The following is a 17,388-nucleotide window of genomic DNA, read 5'->3' as shown; positions in this document are numbered from 1 at the left end:
GGGAAGTGGGGAATTTTATCCACAAAAGCTCTGCTTGTTTCCATTATCTGCCCCCACCCTCGTTTCAGGCAGGGCCTCCCAGCCCTGGGGAGATTCAAAGATACAGATGCCTAGGCCCCACCTCCAGGGGGGAGGGGGGCACCATGAAAAAAAAAAAGTTGCTGTCAAGTCAATTCTGACTCATGGTAACCCCACATGTATCAGATGGGATTGTGAGCTCCATAGGGTTTTCAATGGCTGATTTCTTTGAAGTAGATTGCTAGGCCTTTCTTCTGGGTGCACTTGAACCTCCAACCTTTCAGTTAGCAGTCAAGCATGTTAACTGTTTGCACCACCCAGGGATTCCCTACTCCCAGAGAGTCTGACTTTAGTGGGTCTCGGTAGATAGAGCTGGGCACTGGTATTTTCATTGCCTTTCCCTGGGTGAAGGGAGGACTCCATTATCTGTCTCTGCAAGTTCTTGTGCCCTGGGGAAAGCACTGGGCTTGTCTCTGCTTGGAGGTGTGACCTGGAAAAGATCTGCAAGTGCTCTGAGCCTCAGTTTCTCCTTCAGCAAAATGGGATGGAAATACTATATCCCAGAGTGGTTCAGAGACTCAAACGAGACTCTGTTCTGGAAGGTACTTGGTATGGGGTAGGCATAGAAGAACATGAGTTAGATTCAAGTCCAAGCCCAAACTTCTCAGCTCCTTCTGCTCTTTGTCCCCCACTTCAGATAGTCACTCAGCGGCCTTCCTCAAGGGCTTCTGTTTCTAACTGATCTCTATGGTGGCTCGAAGCCACTGTTCTGGGCCTAGAGGGTTCCCTCTGACTCAGCTCCTCATTTCCGTGTGTTGAGCAGAGCACAGGGCCCCTGCCACCTTTTAGTTTGGGGGATTTTGGGACATTCCCAGAAGTCTGTCACTTTTTTTTCTTAAGAAACAAAGCTTTTTAAAAAAACATTAGCCTAAATGTTCTTACCAAAGCTTATGTCAAAATGGCCACTCATATAAGGCAGCCATAAAAAGGACAGATATTGTACGATCCCATTTATATGAAATATCTAGAATACGCAACTGTATAGAGACCACAGGAGTGCCAGTGGAACACTGATTAAGCACTCAGCTGCCGATCGAAAGGTTGGAAGTTCGAACCCACCTAGCAGCTCTGTGGGAGAAAGACCTGGCAATCTGCTTCTGTGAATATTACAGCTAAGAAACCCTACGAAGCAGCTCTACCCTGTCACATGTTGTTGCTACGAGTCGGAGTTGACTCAACGGCACCCGACAATAACAACACAGAGGTCAAAGTTTATTAGTGGTTACCAGAGGCGGATGGGGGGCGGGGGGAAGGAGGACGCTGAGTTTCTGATAAGGTGATGGTGGAACATGATGAACGTAGTTAACGTCACTGAATTGCACAATGCAGATTTTTGAAATGGTGTTTTGTTATGTGTGTATTTACCACAATTAAAAAATGGCCACTAGAATACAATAGTATGAAAGGGTCCTTTTTTCAAAGCAGTGACCCCAAAAATGAACAAGATACACATACAACCTGCTTTCTCTCTATACCTTCATTCAACCTCTCTTCAAATAGGGGCGCTTCATCTAGGGTCTGTGGACTTCTGAAATTGTATGGAAAATTCTAAATGTGCCCAGGCCCACATGCACACATTTTTCCAGTTTCACAAGATGCTTAAAAAGGTCTCAGACCCAAAAAAGGTTGAAAACTGCTGTGCTTGTTTTCATGGGAGAGAGACTGTGTCAGCCACTTCAGGGGTCGGTCATCAGTGCCACTCACATCTCCAACTAATGCTTTCTGCTTCTGAGTTTCCTGGACAATCCTTTGGAGCTAAGGCCTCTGGGATGCCTAGCTACGCCGTTTCTCTATTTTAAAAAGGGCTTTCACATACCGTGTTTTCTAGCACAGGTACCAATGCTGCGCCCAGTTGCTGCCTTCTCCACACTCCTCATCCATCACTGGCAAAGGGGAGGAATGTGTGTGGCTCATGGCTGGGAAGCAGTGGCTCTGGGGACGTCCCTTAATGTCTCTAACTTCTCCTTCAACACTTCCAGTTGCAACTTGGCAATATTTATCAAAATAAAATGCACACCCCTTTTGACTGGGCAATTCCACTTCTAGGATACACCTTACACATGTGTGAAATGATGTGTGCAGCGGTGTTTATAGCAGTAAAAGACTGGAACCAACCTAAATATGCACCAGTAGAGGAGTAGATAAATTTCAGTACACCTCACACGATGGTATACCGTGCAGCCATCAACAAGAAAGAGGATGCTCCCTGTGAGCGGAGAATGGAAAGTATTCAGTTTAGAAACCAGAGGTGCAGAGCGTGTGTCTATTACGTTATCATAGGTATTTACACACACACGTTTGTATATGTGTGGACTATATCTGAAAGGGTACACAAGAAACTTATAATGGTCACCGCCTCTGGGGAAGGGAGCTGGGTGGCTGGGAGGCAGCGAAGGAAGGGTTGTATGTAAGTAGTAGTTGTTGGGTGCTGTCGAGTCGATTCTGACTTATAGCTACCCCATGTGACAGAGTGGAATGGCCCCACAGGGTTTTCGCAGATCACCAGGTCTTTCTCCCACAGAGCTGTTGGGTGGGTTTGGACTGCCGACCTTTCAGTTAACAGCTGAGTGCTTAACCCTTGCCCACTAGGGCTCGTTGTGTAAGTAGTACCTAGTGAAAAACAGTAAAAATAACAGCAGCCCCCACCAAAGGCCAGGCCTTGGAGGGCAGTTGGCAGGGCCGCCCCTTGCCCCTGGCATGTCATTTCACCTTCCCTCTTCTCCTCCTGTGCAGATTGAAACCCACAAGCTGACCTTCCGTGAGAACGCCAAAGCCAAGACAGACCACGGGGCAGAAATCGTGTACAAGTCGCCGGTGGTGTCCGGGGACACGTCTCCACGGCACCTCAGCAACGTCTCCTCCACTGGCAGCATCAACATGGTAGACTCGCCCCAGCTCTCCACACTAGCCGAGGAAGTGTCTGCTTCCCTGGCCAAGCAGGGTTTGTGATCAGGCCCTGGGGCGGTCCATAATCGTGGACAGAAGAGAAAGTGAGAGAGTGTGGGAAAAAAAAGAATAACGATTTGGCCCTTCGCCCTCTGCCCCCACCCCCCAGCTGCTCCTCACAGATTGGTTGATCGGTTGGTTACTCACTTGACCTGCTTTTGTTGCTCGGCTTTGGCTCGGGACTTCAAAACCAGTGATGGGGGATAAAAGCAAATTTCATCTTTCCAAATTGACAGGTGGGCTAACAACCATAAAATATTAAAAATATATACATATTGAAAAAGATGGCCACACCCAACAAACATTTCCTTGGACAATTCCTTTTGATTCTTTTTTTTTTCCCCTCTGAGTAGAAGAGGGAGAGGCTCTGAGCGCTGCTGCTGCTCAGAATTTCAAGGGACTGGGGGCGCTGGCTTCCTCTAGCCCCCTCCCAGGGGCTTCTCAGGGGCAGTGCAGCAACAAAGGACTGGAAACTTGGTGCATCTGTGGAGCCACAGGCAGATAATGTCAACCTTGTGTGAGAGCAGGATGGGGTAGGGGGTAGGGAAGAGAGGCAGGGAGAGGCTGAGGCAGGGGGTGGGCAGGGGGAGAGAGAGGGTGAGGGGAAAGTGGGGGAGGGAGATGGGAGACAGAGGAGGGAGTCGGTGTGCAGAGACAGGAAGGGCCAACAGCCCTCGCACAGGCCTCAGAGGTCATCCTGGCTGGGCTGGGGTCTGCTGCAGCCGGTGTGCACCCCCCGCTCCCCGTGGGAGGCTAGTGGGAGAAGAGTTCCAGGCCCTCCCATACTGTGGAGGGACGGTGGGGGTAAGAGAAGGAAGGTTGACAGCAGGGTGGCCGACCTTGATGTCCTGTGAGCTCCTGGCCTCTTCCTCCCTCCCTGCAGGGTGGGGGTCCTGAGCGGAGGAGCTTCCCTCAGCCCCACGGAGCCCTGCTGAGTTCTGAAGAAGGTTGGAATTGCAGCAACGATCTTGGCCACCTCACAGATCCGGGACTTTAGGGCTAACCAGTTCTCTTTGTAAGGACTTGTGCCTCTCGGGGGACATCCGCCTGTTCCCACGCCTAGGGCTCCAGCATCTCTGGAGTGTGTGTGGAGGGGAGTGGGAGGTGGGGTCCTGAGCCTCCTGCCCCTCCCACAGCCACTGCAGCCACCTGTCTGCCCCACTGTGCCCATGTGTCTACTATGCAGAGCCCAGTCACTGACTGTACCCCTCATTATGTCACCTGTTTCCAAGTTCCCAGCCTCACCGACCCTTTCTCAGTAATGGATGCTGGTTGGATGTGGGAGGCAGCTACTCTGAACTAAGCGGTGAAACCAAGGAAAATCTAGGCACAAGGGTTGGACCTCAGTCTAAGTTCCTCTCACTCAACTGGTGTCTCTCACACCGAATGCGATGACCTTATTCCAGGCTCTGCCTTCACCTCTGGTCACAGAAACGGCACGACAGCAGTGTGAATCAGAAAGGGGCTCAGCAATGACCCGGACATTTCTGCCCTGCGACTTGGAGAGAACTTTCTCTTCCTGTGTTGAGTTGACAGCGGGAGAGGCTGGGTGTCATGGTTGCCAGAGATGGCACTTGGGATGGGCAGGCAAGACCCCCAGGGCCAGACCACACTCCCTCGGTCCCCACTTCTGCCCCTGCCTGTGTCTTTGAGCCTCTTGCCAGCCAGCCTCCCAGAGGGCCCAGCCATTGCTCAATCCCATATAATCAGCCCTCCACACCCCAAAAAGGGGAACACGCTCCCCTCCCCCTGTCGGAAATGTTTCTGGCCCCAGCCCCCAATGGAAGCAATGCCGTCTGTCCTGCTGGAGCAGCTGAACATATACATAGATGTTTCCCTCCCCTCCCCATCTGCACCCTGTTGCGTTGTAGTTGGATTTGTCTGTTTATGCTTGGATTCAAGAGTGACTATAATAGTGAAAAAACAAATAAGACATATGTATCTTGAAACACTTGTAGTGAGGTTTCTAACCCACTTCCATGGGGGTCCTAAATATCTCTCACCGCCCCCTCCCCCCATGCTGGCACTCAGCTCCAGGAGGCCAATGTGGCTCTACCCTTTTGGGGCATCCATTTTTCAAAGGTTTTCATCACCATCTGGGACCTCACCAGATTCTGACATCTGAGGAGAACCCTCGGCAGCAAAGAAGGTCTGGAGCAGGACAAGGACAGAAGCTATGGTACCCACCTCCTTCCCTGCCTCCCCAGGGCTTCCCTTTATTGAGGCAGAGCCAGTTTTTCCTAGGAGCAATGTGCGCTGTGACTGTCCTGGCTGGCAGCGTGAAGATGGTCCTCTCTGGTCACAGCCTGGAGAAGCCCCACATCAGCACTCATGAGGGTCTTCCAACTCCTTGCGTCATGTGAGAAGTGAAACCAGTGCCAGCCAGGGAGAGGCCTGCAGCCCCAGGAGCCTCTAGGCAGCCCACCCCTCAGCCTGGGGTCACTTGCCAAGCTCTCCTCAGAGGGGATATGGCTTCTCCTACCAAGGGGCGCACAGCCACAGGAGGGATTGGAATGGCAGGGCCTAGGGGCCTGAGCTGCCTGACAGGAAGGGCGCCAAGTCAGGAGACACCTTCCCACAGTCTTGGCCAGAGCACTATCAGCCCGCAGACCTTATGCAGGCCCCATGTGCTGTTCTGGGGGAAGGGAAGCATCTTTGCAAAAATCGGCTGTTTAAAGTCAGCGGCCTCAGGCCCAGTTCTGCCACTTCCGGTTTTGGTGTAGTTAAAGGTAACCCTGGGGGGCTGGGTGGTAGGAGTCCAGGGCTGCTTTTCCCAGGGCTGGAGCTTCATTTGCAGAGAAAGCTTTCCTTGCAAGAAATCGCTTGGGCCTAGAACTTTGAAGCCTGTGATTCCCAAGTCTTCAGTCCCAGCTGCTCTCAGAAGTGCAGGGTTGTGAAAAAGGGGAAAGAAACGTAAAGACTTGGTAGCTGTTAAAGACGTGGCCCCATCATTGCTGCCACTGATTTCATTTGCGTTTCTTCTCACACCTCTTGCTTCCTCGTCCTGCAGTACCTGTGCCTGCTCTTAAGCAGCTGGGCCTTACTCAGTGGGCTCTGGACTCTCCGTTGTGAGGGCTGGGCTGTTGGGAGCCAGCCTAAAGATCATGGTTTTGGGTTCTCAGGTCTGTGTGGCAGGTGGGTTGTAAAGGGATGCTGGCCTGAACTTAAATGAGGACAATCTCCCCAGGGCTGGGTGCCCATGCCCATTTTCTCCACCTTCAATGTCCCTTGGGTGGGCTAGAATATACACCTGGTTCCTTCAAGCTCTCCATTCACTTTATCAGTAGTTCCATTTAAATCGACTTCAATGGTGCGACTCTGTATCCTGTTTTTGATTGCTTGTTGTGCTGGGGGGGAGGGGGAAGAAGCTGTAAGATATTTAACTCGGGCAGAGGGAGGTCTTGGAACGCAGCAGTGAACTGCCTTGTAACCCTTTTCTTCACAATTTCAACCACGTTTGTTAGCGAGGGAGATGCCATGGGGCTACAGGTCCTTGGGGTTTTGCCTTTCCGCTGACAGGCTTTCCCAGGTGCAGCATGCGGCCACCTAGTTGCCATCCCCTTCCTGGCCAGGTGCAGGCAGTGAGGACTACAGGATTCTGTAGATTTTGGTCCCCTGCTTGCTGCCCCCCGCAACCACCATGGAGTCCTAAGCCCACAATCCCACCTCCCAGAGAGCCTAATATCCTTTTCTCTGGGCTATTGGCACCTCAGTGTCTCACCTTTCCCACCAGCTCCAGGCCCGCTGCTGAGATTTCTTCTTTCACCCTCCTTTATCTTTGTTCCCCAAGTAAAACCAAGAAGTTGGGATGAGCAAGGTGGAGATCATCAGTTTGCCCATCTATAGATCTGTGGCTTCATGACATTTCTGACTTCTCTTCAGCTTGAAAAAAAGGGTTACTTTAACACTGGGCACTGGCCCAGGAAAGTCTCACCTCCTAACAGACTTGGCCCCGTGAACTTGCAGTGCCGGGCAGGCCAGTTTCTGGCACTTGCGAGTCCCATGATTTCTCTGGGAAATTTTGAGGGGGGGGAGGGTAGGGACATGAAATCAGCTTAGCTTAGCTTCCTGTCCGTGAATGTCCATATTGTGTATCGTGTGTTTTAACAAATAATTTACACTGACTGTTGCTGTAAAAGTGAATTTGGAAATAAAGTTATTACTCTGATTAAATAAGGCCTCTGGTTCATGGGATTCCAGTCGCAAGAAAACGAGAGGAAGTGACGTTGTTAAAACCTGGATGTCAGGACTTGCCAGTTGGCTTTGGTCTCTCTGGGGCCCTTTAAGTGACAGAAGAGCTCTCAGATGGGTTCATTTTCAGTTGATCATCTCATGCTGCTACGGGCAGACCAGCCTCGTCCAGGTCAAAGGCCCACACCCTTGTGGCTGAGATCACAATGCTGCACAGATAGGTGCCAGTGTATTCAAACTTGAGAAGAGACTGGCCGGCTGGGTGAGATGGGTGGATGTATGAGATCTTCTGTCCTGGGCAACTAGCCTACAGCTCTGGGCTGGAACAGCAGAACATGAGTCCAGTCGGTTGAATGAAATGGCTTCGATTCCTTCCAGGTTTACATAGTTCACTTCCCTCTTTGCTTCGGAGCCTTATTATAGATTGGGGAGTGTTTCTGCCAAACTAACACAGGGATACCAGATAGCTTCCCCTTAGCGATGCCACAAAGGAGAACAAAACCTAAACGGTAACCCATCATACTAATCATTGTTCCTCAGACTAGGTCACAGTCATGATATTGAATCCTTAGATTTTCATACACAGTTCTGACAATTCTTTCAGGCGCATTCTAAGTAGAGCAGGTCTTAGCTGCAACCACAGAATCACAAGCAGCAACAGGCTGGCCAGAGAACACACGTGGCTTTTGGAGCTACACATGCAGTCTCATGGCTACTTCATCTTGACTGTTACGGAAAGCAGAGAAGACAGTACCAAGAGGACCCATTCACTTATCTTGTACAGAGAAAAACAAGCATTGAGGCTCCTCAAAGGAAAGATGCTGTAATTTCAAGTACTAGGCAGAAACAAACTCAGGCCCCGTGCAAATTATACATACTTTCTCATTGACTCCAACCACAGAAGCACCAGGGTCTACTTGAAGAATGTTCTGGGCATGAAAAGGTTGATGGTGAAAAGGGCAGTGTCCATTAAAGGGCAGTTTAGGATAGATTGAATATGTGACATCCCTGGCCTCACTAGAGAAAGGGACACGGTAAGGCGATGGATCAATTACATTCATTTGACAAGAAAATGCAGGTCATGTGCGAAGACTCCCTCTACTAGCACCCCTTAGTTCCCACCACCCCAGTGCAAACACATCTTTTCTCTCCTGACCCTGCCATGCCCCTGTCAGGGGCCCAGAAGACAGAAAGGGGACTTTCCAAAGTCTGGAGTAAGTCAGAGGACCCCACAGAAGTGTTTCAGCAGGGCCCGTTCTATGCTGTCACCGCCACCACATACACCCAGTTAGATATGTGAGGGAAGGCCTGGCACACAACACTCTGTAACTTTTTTTTATTATTTTTTTCAATTTTTTCCTTCCTTTTTTTTTTTTTTAAGCACTAGTTCTGTGCTTTGCGAACAGAATCAAGACATTAACAAAGATCAGCTTCTCTGAAGAAAAGCATTTCTATAGAACAAAGACAGCTACATGTTTCGCTGCCATTACACAGCTCAAAGCAGGAAAAGAAAATATTTACAAAATACAAGGTTTTTTTTTCCATTTTTGTTTTTTGTTTTTTTACAATGCTAAAAGGGTTATTCAGAATCTCAACCTTATAAATAGAAGAAGCACTTTATGCATAGGGATATGGTGCGTTATTGTTTTTTAAAGAAACAATGACAAACCCTTTAACTTGCAAACAGAACCAAAAAGAAATCACTAATGTTGAAAATTGTGGGAAAAAAAAAAAAAACCCCAACCATTAAGCAGTTGTCTACTATTTTCATACGATTACAAAATGGCAAAAAAAAAAAAAAAAGGAGTCCTTATTCCCTCCCCCGTTTTTGGTGATGTGATTATACATGAGACAGGCACAAGGCTAACAAAAGGAAGTGGTGGGGAGTGAGGGGGAACCACAGCTAGGACCAGACAATGTTCCACAGGCCAGGGGGCCGTGTAAGAGGAAGGGCCCAACAGACACTGAAAGGGAACGAGATGTGAAGGAAACAGGACAAAGTGAGTTGGTGAAAATTACCGGGGAAGTGGCTGCTCCTTTCCCAAACCCCCCGATTTGCAGGGGAGTGGGAACAGAAGTTAAGTAGTCCGAACCCTGTCTTGATAGAGCAGAACAGCGGTAACGATGTTCTGTGTGGAAGGATGGTATGTGGGTGTGAATATGGCATGGGGGAGCAGGAGGGAGGCAGAAAGGGCAGGGTGGGGACCTGAGCAGCTGCAGCTGGGTTACTGCAGTGAAGACGTCAATGCAGAGATGACCCAGTGCAGAGGACACCCACCCTCCCCCCCCGCCCCGGGTCTCTTAAGATCTAGGCAGCCGTTCTGCCAGCAGGGAGCTCAGTGACAGCAGCTGGCAGTTACGGTGAAGAGGCTCCACAGAGGGTGCTCCAGCACAGCAGACCCAGCCCCAGATGGGAGGGAAGGGGGGAGGAGCCCAGGATGCCCTGCCCTCTCCCCCTGCAAACTTGAAGGCAACGCTGAACTGAAGCTCTCCACTCCCTCTCTGCCCACAGGCACGAGGGAGAGGGATGGTCATCTAACATTGCTAAGTCCAGTGATTTAACAGTGCAGACAGGCCAGGGCCAGCCCAGCAGGGTCTTAGCCTGAACTTCTGTTTGCCAACTGGAGGAAGTGCTCAGGTGTGTGACAAGAAAACATGGATATCAAAACAAAAACAAAACAAAAATCAAAACAAGGAAAAAAAATGACCAAAGTTGGATCTAAATTCCTTAAATTCACTAAAAACTGTGAAAATTTCCGGCATATGATGTTTGAATATCAAACACAGAGATTTTTGAAGCTTTAATGCCAATAGTTAGTGAGTCTGTTTAGATTCCTGTATCCCGCTCATCTGTGAGTTGGGCGCTGAGCTGTGACTGTCGCCACCAGATGTCGACTTTTGAGGGGGACAACGGGAGGCGAGGTGGGTGCCACCTCTGTCTCCCGGCCAGTCTTGCTGCCTGAGGTGCGCCGAGTGCAACGGGCTGCCCGTTCCTGGGCATCCAGCAGGTCCTCACACTCTGCCTGGGGACTGTACGCCAGGGGGAAGGTACGCCGCTCCCAAGGCTGGACAGACTGTGGGCAGACAAGGTGCCTTGGTGAGGACCCAGTCCCAGCCTACCCCAAACAAGAGTTCCTAGGGTGCCTGAGAAGACCCCTCAGAGGGTGGACACCCTTTGAACAATAGCCTATCCAGTCCCACGGTACCTTCAGAAGGTCAAAACTTCAAGTGCGACCCCTTGTCCCCTCAGAATGGGGAGAGGGAGCCATCAGATGAAGACTCGCCTTCAGCAGGTGCCGTCCCTCCCCAATCCCATCCCACCACTCCACCAACCCATGCAAAGGAGGCACCCCTCACCTGTTCATCCAACCCCAGCTCTGGCGTGGAACAACGGGTGTCTTCACTGGCTAGGTGTCGCAGAGTGTCCCGAGCTACAGGCGTGAGGGGAGCAGAGTGTAGTTCTGGGCTAATGGGGCTCCTAGGGGACTGGCCGTGGGAGAACTCCAACAAAGAGTGGCTACTACTGACATCAGGGGAGGCAGGCTGAGGAGTGGAGGGGTTGGCACTGCCCAGCTGGGGGGTTGTCCGGCCGTCTGATGACCTGTAAGACCTGTACACCAAGGAATGCAAATGAGTGCCCAAGTTAACATGGACCTCTGTTTACTTTTGGGGCGTGGGAGGAGGCATGAAAAAAGCATCCCACCCAGAGCAGCTGAGGTAGACTGACACCCACAGCTCTTTCCTAGGATCCACAGAGTCCCCTTGTTTCTTCCTACCACTGACTGGAGGGGCAGGACCACAAGATGAGATCTAAGAACTGTGTAGGCAGAGAAAGTTAGGAGCTTACTCCTTATCATCCTAAGTGAAAGCCACAGCTGAACAATGCCCACTGAATTCACAGGGGAAGAGAAATTAGTTCAGACTTTGGAAACTGTGGTCAAAGAAAAAAACAAAAGGCCTTCTACTGAAGATCCTGAGGGGTTCTGTTAACATTAAATGGAGACATGCTGGCGGTATCTATGTGGAAGAAGACAGTTCTTTCAAGGAGGACCACAAAACCACACTCCACTGTCCAAATAAGGGTTAACCTGTGTTGAGGCCTTCAAAGTTCCTCTGGCTAAATCACCAGGACCCCCTACTGGCTTCCAGATGTCACAGACTGCCTGCTCTCGGAGACCAATCTGTCAGAACTGAACAGTGACTACTCGGCAAAGATCAAGCATCGGATTGCTTATAGCCATGGGAAAAAAAAAAAACTCGTTGCCATCCAGTCGATTCCAACTCATAGTGACCGATTCCAACTCACAGTGACCGTATAGGACAGAGCAGAACTATCCCACAGAGTTTCCAAGGAGCGCCTAGTGGATTCCAACTGCCGACCTTTTGCTTGGCAGCCGTAGCTCTTAACCATTATGCCACCAAGGTCACCTTATACCCATTAGGCTCCCCACAAACACCAAGGAACCTGCCTTCGCGGCCACTGCTGGTAGATTAAAATGAAAAGCAGCCAAGAGGCGTCGGCAATTCTATGAACACAGAGAGGCCCCAAAATCCCTGTCTACCTTCCCTCCCACAGGCCCTGACGACCTGTGCCTGCCCGTCACCTGCTGCCACGCCGCTGGGGTGGTACACTCGTCGTCCACAGCCACCGTGCCCTTTCCATCTCCTCACATTTGGCATGCAGGGCGGCAAAGGCTGCATCGGATAGGTCCTCGATCTGTAACAGAGCAGCTTTGTTGACCTCTTTCCTCCAGGAAGCTGAGTTTAGATATGGGTAGATCAATTCTAGGACCAGCCCCACCCTATACTAGGCTCTTCTCCATCAGGAGAGGAATACAAAGAGCTCACCACCTGACACCCAGGTCTTGAGGGATCTAAAGTGCGTGCATCCGTGTGCGTGTGTGTGACCATTACCTCCTCGTTCTCTTCGTCAGGACTCCCCTTCAGAGACTGAAGATCAACCTCCCGCCAGCTGCAAAACCAAGACGGGACAACCATGAGACGGCGGGAAAAACGCACTCATGCGAGTACAACTGGAGAGCCCTGCACCTGTGGGTGATGCTGTTCTATGGGAGGCTCTGCCCTATCCAGTTCGGCCTCTTTGCCCTCAGAGGCCTCTACAAGAGGCCCCACACTCAAATGCCCGTAAGGCCAGAATTGGGGGGAAATGGCTTGGGGGTAGGACTGGGAGACTGTGACAAACTCAAGCAAAGGTCCTAAGGCATCACCACTGTTCAGCACCAGCTGGTCACTACCATACAGGAGCATGTAAACAGGGCTGCCCCACCTTCTCATCTGGCAACAAAAGTTGAAAATAAAAATATGCGTATGAAATCCTGATCTTTGATGCTGGCAACAAATTTGTTATTTTTAAACACACTATGTGTGTCAAACAAAACATGTCTACAGACCAGACATGGACAGCCACCTGCCAGATCATGACCTCTGGACTATCTGGTGTTGTTCATATGATGGAATAAGAGAAAAGGGCTTGCTCTTAAAGAGAAGACAGAACCCGAGGCTAAGGATCAAAGCATGGTGAGAAGAGAGGAAGAAAAAGGGCAGTACCAGGAGAACAAGGACAGGAGCCAGTTACATAGGGCCTCTACCTGGGAGTCAGGATTTCCTTGTATTGTAGTTTCTCTACACGAGTTGTTGCAGCAACAGACATTGGGATGACAATGTTGTTAATATCGAATGAGCTCTCTCCCCTTCTCCTCCTTATCGGCTGCTGTAAGACAAAGGTAAGTTTAAAAGGGAGGCACAACTCTAAGAACATAAAATCATTGACCTGAGATTTAAACAAAGTCACCAATAACCAGGCCTCGGTCCCTATGCTGGGGCCCGGCAGTGTAAGCAGCAACAGCTTACTTACACGGCTCAGGGGAAATACCAGGTGGTCTTGAAGAGTGATTCCCATTCACGAGTCCCACTCTCTACCCTCTTGCTTCAAGGGCCCATGTGAAAGGAGAGTTTTGTTGAATTTTGTAGGGGTGGGTACCCTGGGACCTTGAGTTAACTGTTGAGGTTCTTACCCCTCCATATACAACTCTATTACCACCACCCCCCTTGAATCCTCCTTTCTAACATTATCTGTGACTTAGACCCATAATGGCTCCTAAAAACAATGCTTTAGACTAGTGGTGACTCTTTAGGTTAAAAAAATGAATTTTCTTATCCTGAGACATACCAAAAGCCTAGGCCGAGCTCAACAGGCCGTCTAATCTTGGCTGTCATGAAAGTAAGTGCCTCCTTTTCGAAGATCTGAACTCTTCAGCAAACTCTACACCCACCATCTGCTCAGGCTGTAAGTGATTCACCCTCTTATTGGCTATTATTCTTGGGGAAAAAGCTGAGAGCTTTCTAGCTGTATCAACAGAAGTGAATGGAAGGCAACCGAACAAAAGGACCTGGCTATATAGCTCATGTCCCTGGAGAAAGGAGATCTGTTTCTATAGGAAGTTGAGAAGATCAAACTCTCAGGAAACAAGGCTTCCAAGGATCCAATATCAGAGAAGGAGGTGGGCATTTCCAGCAGCTGGGAGACCAAGGAAGGAATAAAACAGGAAGCCAAAGGGCTTGGTCTTTGAGATCAAAGAAAAAGTTCACTAACTCCTTCTGCCCAGATACCACATACCCTACACTCTGAACCAGAGACTGGCAAATGAGCTGTGAAAGGCAAGAGGGAAACAGTGGGATGACAAACATGCTGCCATGGCGACCACACGGCAGGAGACACCTAAGGGGCTGCATTCAAACCTAACCCACCAAGTCAGGCCAGCCCAAGGGAAGGGGGCTGGTGAAGAAAGATGAAGAGGGTGTTCGACAACCAACCACTCTACTCTGGAGGGCGATGAACGACTTATCCATTCCATCAGCACATACAATTCTCAGAGGACATTAAAAGCCAGCCCTTCCTGGGCCAGGATTTCAACCGCTGTCACCTATGGCTTCAGGTGTTCACAATGTCCTCACCTCAATTTCCTTCTTTATTAAATGAGAATAGACTGTCACTGACCTCACATTTATAGGATACAGGCTTAACTAACATAGTTGAAGACCTTTGCAAATCTTGCCTGGCTGAGTCCTGCAGTGAGGATTAGTGACCTCACACCCAAGAGTCACTGCCACTGCCATTATATCTGCTGGAGCAGGGAGAAATTATCTGTCCCCTACAAGAAGTATACCTTACAGAGGCTTCACAAGAGACAGCCTTCCCTATATCTTGGTCAAGAATGAATGTGACACTGCTGCCAGAAACAGGTATGTACTTTTCCAAAATGTCATTTTCCCTGAATCTTCTTGGGCCTGCTGTTAGGACCTTCAAGGGAGAGGAATTACAGTAGGCCGTGGGACTGTTCAATAGGCTCTACCTTCCACCCTCCGCCTAGGTTCCCCATTCCGTCAGGTACTCATCTGGTCTATTTTAACTACTCTCTCCTCTTTAGAGCCCGAGGGAGATAGGAAGTGACGAGACTGGGAAGTGGTTCCCAACCTGGTTGTACCAGGAGTGTTAAAAAAGAAAAAGGTTCCGGGATGTTCCCCTCTTCTGACTATCAAATCAGAATCAGTGGCTTTAAGAAGCCACTGAGGCGCTTCTGAAGCAGCCACTGGCTTTTGTGAAGCATCGCCATCAACACTCCCCCACCTCCCGTTTTCTCCCACCCTCTCGTGTCTCTACATGACTCCAGGTACCTGGTCTACCACTCTTCCTACCAGGAAATAAATCCAGATTCTGTAAAGAAATTTGGGAACAAGAACCTTAAGTATTAAAGTACTATGCACAAAATCTGTATTCGGTAAGCAAATACAATTTCAAAGGATCCAGGCCTAAGTAAACATTCTCCAGGCACAGGAGGGCTGGCAAGGGAGACAAATACTGCAGTGTCGACCCAGGCCTGGATCTCAGAGTTCAGACTACTATCAGAATTAGATTTGCTTTCATATCCTTTGATTATCTGAGAGCCTTTGATGCTGGATAATCAGCTACGTGATGGGCACTACACATCTACTTAGACAAAACTTGTGGGTGTGGGAGGTGAAAAGAGGGAAGGATTAAGGAGGCCATCTGGAAAAGAGCAAGTAAATTCCTACCTGACCATAGGAGCCTCGTGAGCACATTTTGTGGCCTTGGAAGTTTCTCGATCTAAGCTCTGACAGGGCTATCAAAGCCACGGGATGAGCCCCCTCCGCCCTGTCCCTCCCCAGGCTGACACTGTGCAGTGTGATGGTGGAGGGCTGACTCTGCAGTCAGACTGCCTGGTCTGAATCACAATTACAACCCTCACAAGTTGCCTCACCTGACAGCTTACTTAACTTTGGGAAGCCTCAGTTTCCCTGCCTACAAAATGGGAATCCATAATATCACCTGCATCTCCAAGGGTGTTACAGGATTAAATGAGGTAACACATGTAAAACACTTAGTACTGACACATAGTTAAGTGCGCAATAAATGTTCCAACTGCAGCACTTTATTACTATAGTTCTAATTGTTACTCAAAGGCCTCTTTAGTGGGCACAAAGCAGTCACAGGTAGACATGTTCGAGGAGACACACCATGAGGGATTAAAACATGAGCATGAAATGAACACGAGTATGTGTCTGGAATGGCTGCACTAACAGCACCCTGGATGGACAGTGTTGTCCTAAAGGCTGATGGGGAGTGGGGGTGTCAGATGGCCTGCCACTAGAAGACTACCACAGGTGGGGAACTGCCAGGTAGCCTGCTGGGTCTGCAGTTCTGCTCTGCACACCTAAAAAGCATGGGCTCTGCCTTCTCCCTTCTCTTCCAGGCACTCCAGCACCCAGGGTTTATCCTCAGACTCTAGCTCCACTTACCAGTAATGTAAAAACAAGGAAATCAAACACTGACTCTGATCTGCTCCCTCCAATGCCCATCGGAGTCTCTCCTCTATCCCTCCTTTCATGTTTACTTCTTGGATCACCAGGCCCATATAGTATTGTTGAGTCCTGTAGGAAACTTAGTCCCATGGGTCTCGGATAGCCACAGACCACCTTGAAGAGTGTGTCTCTGTGTCAAGCATCACATGAATGGCTTTATTCTGTGTCTACTATGAACAACAACTCAAGCAAACAACTTAAGAGAAGGTCAAGTACTGCCCCTTCGACACTAAAAATAACATACGCATCATGATGAGGTGCGTTCCCATCACTGCCCACTCTTACGCTGTCTGCCAGAGCCACTGTAACGAGCTGTAACCTGCAGAGGACATGTCCAGCCAACTTCACACAAGTACTTACAGATGTGCTGGCTGTAACCTGTGGGCTAGAGCTGGTGGGAGCAGAGGTGTCTGAGGAGGTGGAGAGCTGTCGCACCAAGGGACTGTGTGGCGGGTGGTGGGCAGCTGCCAAGTAGCTCGGACTGCTCATATCTGTGTGATGCTTCAACACTGCAGAAGTCAACAAAAAAGAGAAATACAAAGCTACCTTCATCAGCTCTACTTCTGGTGTAAGCCGGGAATGCCAGCAATACACATTCAAGGCAAAAATGCTTTCTAAGCCTAGAAAATAAAATGGTGAAGCAAACTCATTGATGGCAGGTAGGGGGCTGGGCAGGGGCTGCTGCAGTAGTAAGAAGTGACCTGCATTTAGAAGCAGTAGGGGCCCCCCACTCTGCCTTCCTAGGAAGTGAAGGACAAAGCTGGGGACAATTACGAGAAGCCCAGGCTGCCCCAGAAAGCCCTGAGCAGGAACAGGCGCAAATGCAGGCAGAGGTGCCGGGCCTGGCCCTACCTTCACTTCTCTCAGATGAATGGTCTCGCAATCTCATTTTGCTGTGGTTTGGGTCATGCACGGATGGCGGCGGGTTGAGCAAGCGCTCTGCTTTGGGCGCTGTCACTCGCTCCACCATGGGCACTGCCCCCACATCGTCTAAGTGCTGTCTGTGGGTCCTGTCAGGCCGGATTTGGTGATGGGACAGCTCTGAAGAGGGGAACAGAAAAAGAGCTGTGAAATACCTTCTCTCAAATCTTTTCCTATGTGAGTTCCGAGCTCTTGAGTTCTCTCTAAGCCAATGCTACACACTCAGGGCAGCAGGACAGCCCTCTGGGACAGGATCCTCTAGTAAAGAGCCCAATGGCCAGGACAGGCACAGGGAGCCCAAAGACTCCTCAACCAGGGAAATGTCACACCAGGTTACAGAAAACAGCCTGC

At 49.9% G+C, this 17,388-nt stretch overlaps 2 protein-coding genes across 5 annotated transcripts in view; one reads left to right on the top strand and one right to left on the bottom strand.

Annotated features, from left to right (window-relative positions):
• MAPT (microtubule associated protein tau) overlaps positions 1 to 7,032 on the top strand; it is a 130,201-nt gene extending 123,169 nt beyond the window's left edge. The window contains exon 14 of the mRNA XM_064270986.1: positions 2,812 to 7,032. Coding sequence (XP_064127056.1) covers positions 2,812 to 3,027 — 216 coding nt within the window. The 3' untranslated portion in view covers positions 3,028 to 7,032. The remainder of the gene's footprint in view (positions 1 to 2,811) is intronic.
• A 1,509-nt stretch (positions 7,033 to 8,541) lies between these two features.
• Positions 8,542 to 17,388, bottom strand: part of KANSL1 (KAT8 regulatory NSL complex subunit 1) — a 185,758-nt gene continuing 176,911 nt past the window's right edge. For 3 of the 4 annotated variants that reach the window (XM_064270984.1, XM_023553779.2, XM_064270983.1), the window contains 7 exons: positions 16,969 to 17,157; positions 16,477 to 16,625; positions 12,825 to 12,946; positions 12,130 to 12,187; positions 11,820 to 11,932; positions 10,573 to 10,825; positions 8,542 to 10,289 (listed from right to left, as the gene is read on the bottom strand). In XM_064270984.1, the coding sequence (XP_064127054.1) occupies positions 10,062 to 10,289; positions 10,573 to 10,825; positions 11,820 to 11,932; positions 12,130 to 12,187; positions 12,825 to 12,946; positions 16,477 to 16,625; positions 16,969 to 17,157 (1,112 nt within the window). In that variant the 3' untranslated portion in view covers positions 8,542 to 10,061. The remainder of the gene's footprint in view (positions 10,290 to 10,572; positions 10,826 to 11,819; positions 11,933 to 12,129; positions 12,188 to 12,824; positions 12,947 to 16,476; positions 16,626 to 16,968; positions 17,158 to 17,388) is intronic. The other variant, XM_064270985.1, reaches the window with a different exon arrangement.

This window comes from Loxodonta africana, chromosome 18, assembly GCF_030014295.1.
Source record: "Loxodonta africana isolate mLoxAfr1 chromosome 18, mLoxAfr1.hap2, whole genome shotgun sequence".
Classification (NCBI taxonomy): Eukaryota; Metazoa; Chordata; class Mammalia; order Proboscidea; family Elephantidae; genus Loxodonta; species Loxodonta africana.
This window is presented reverse-complemented; position numbering and strand designations above follow the sequence as displayed.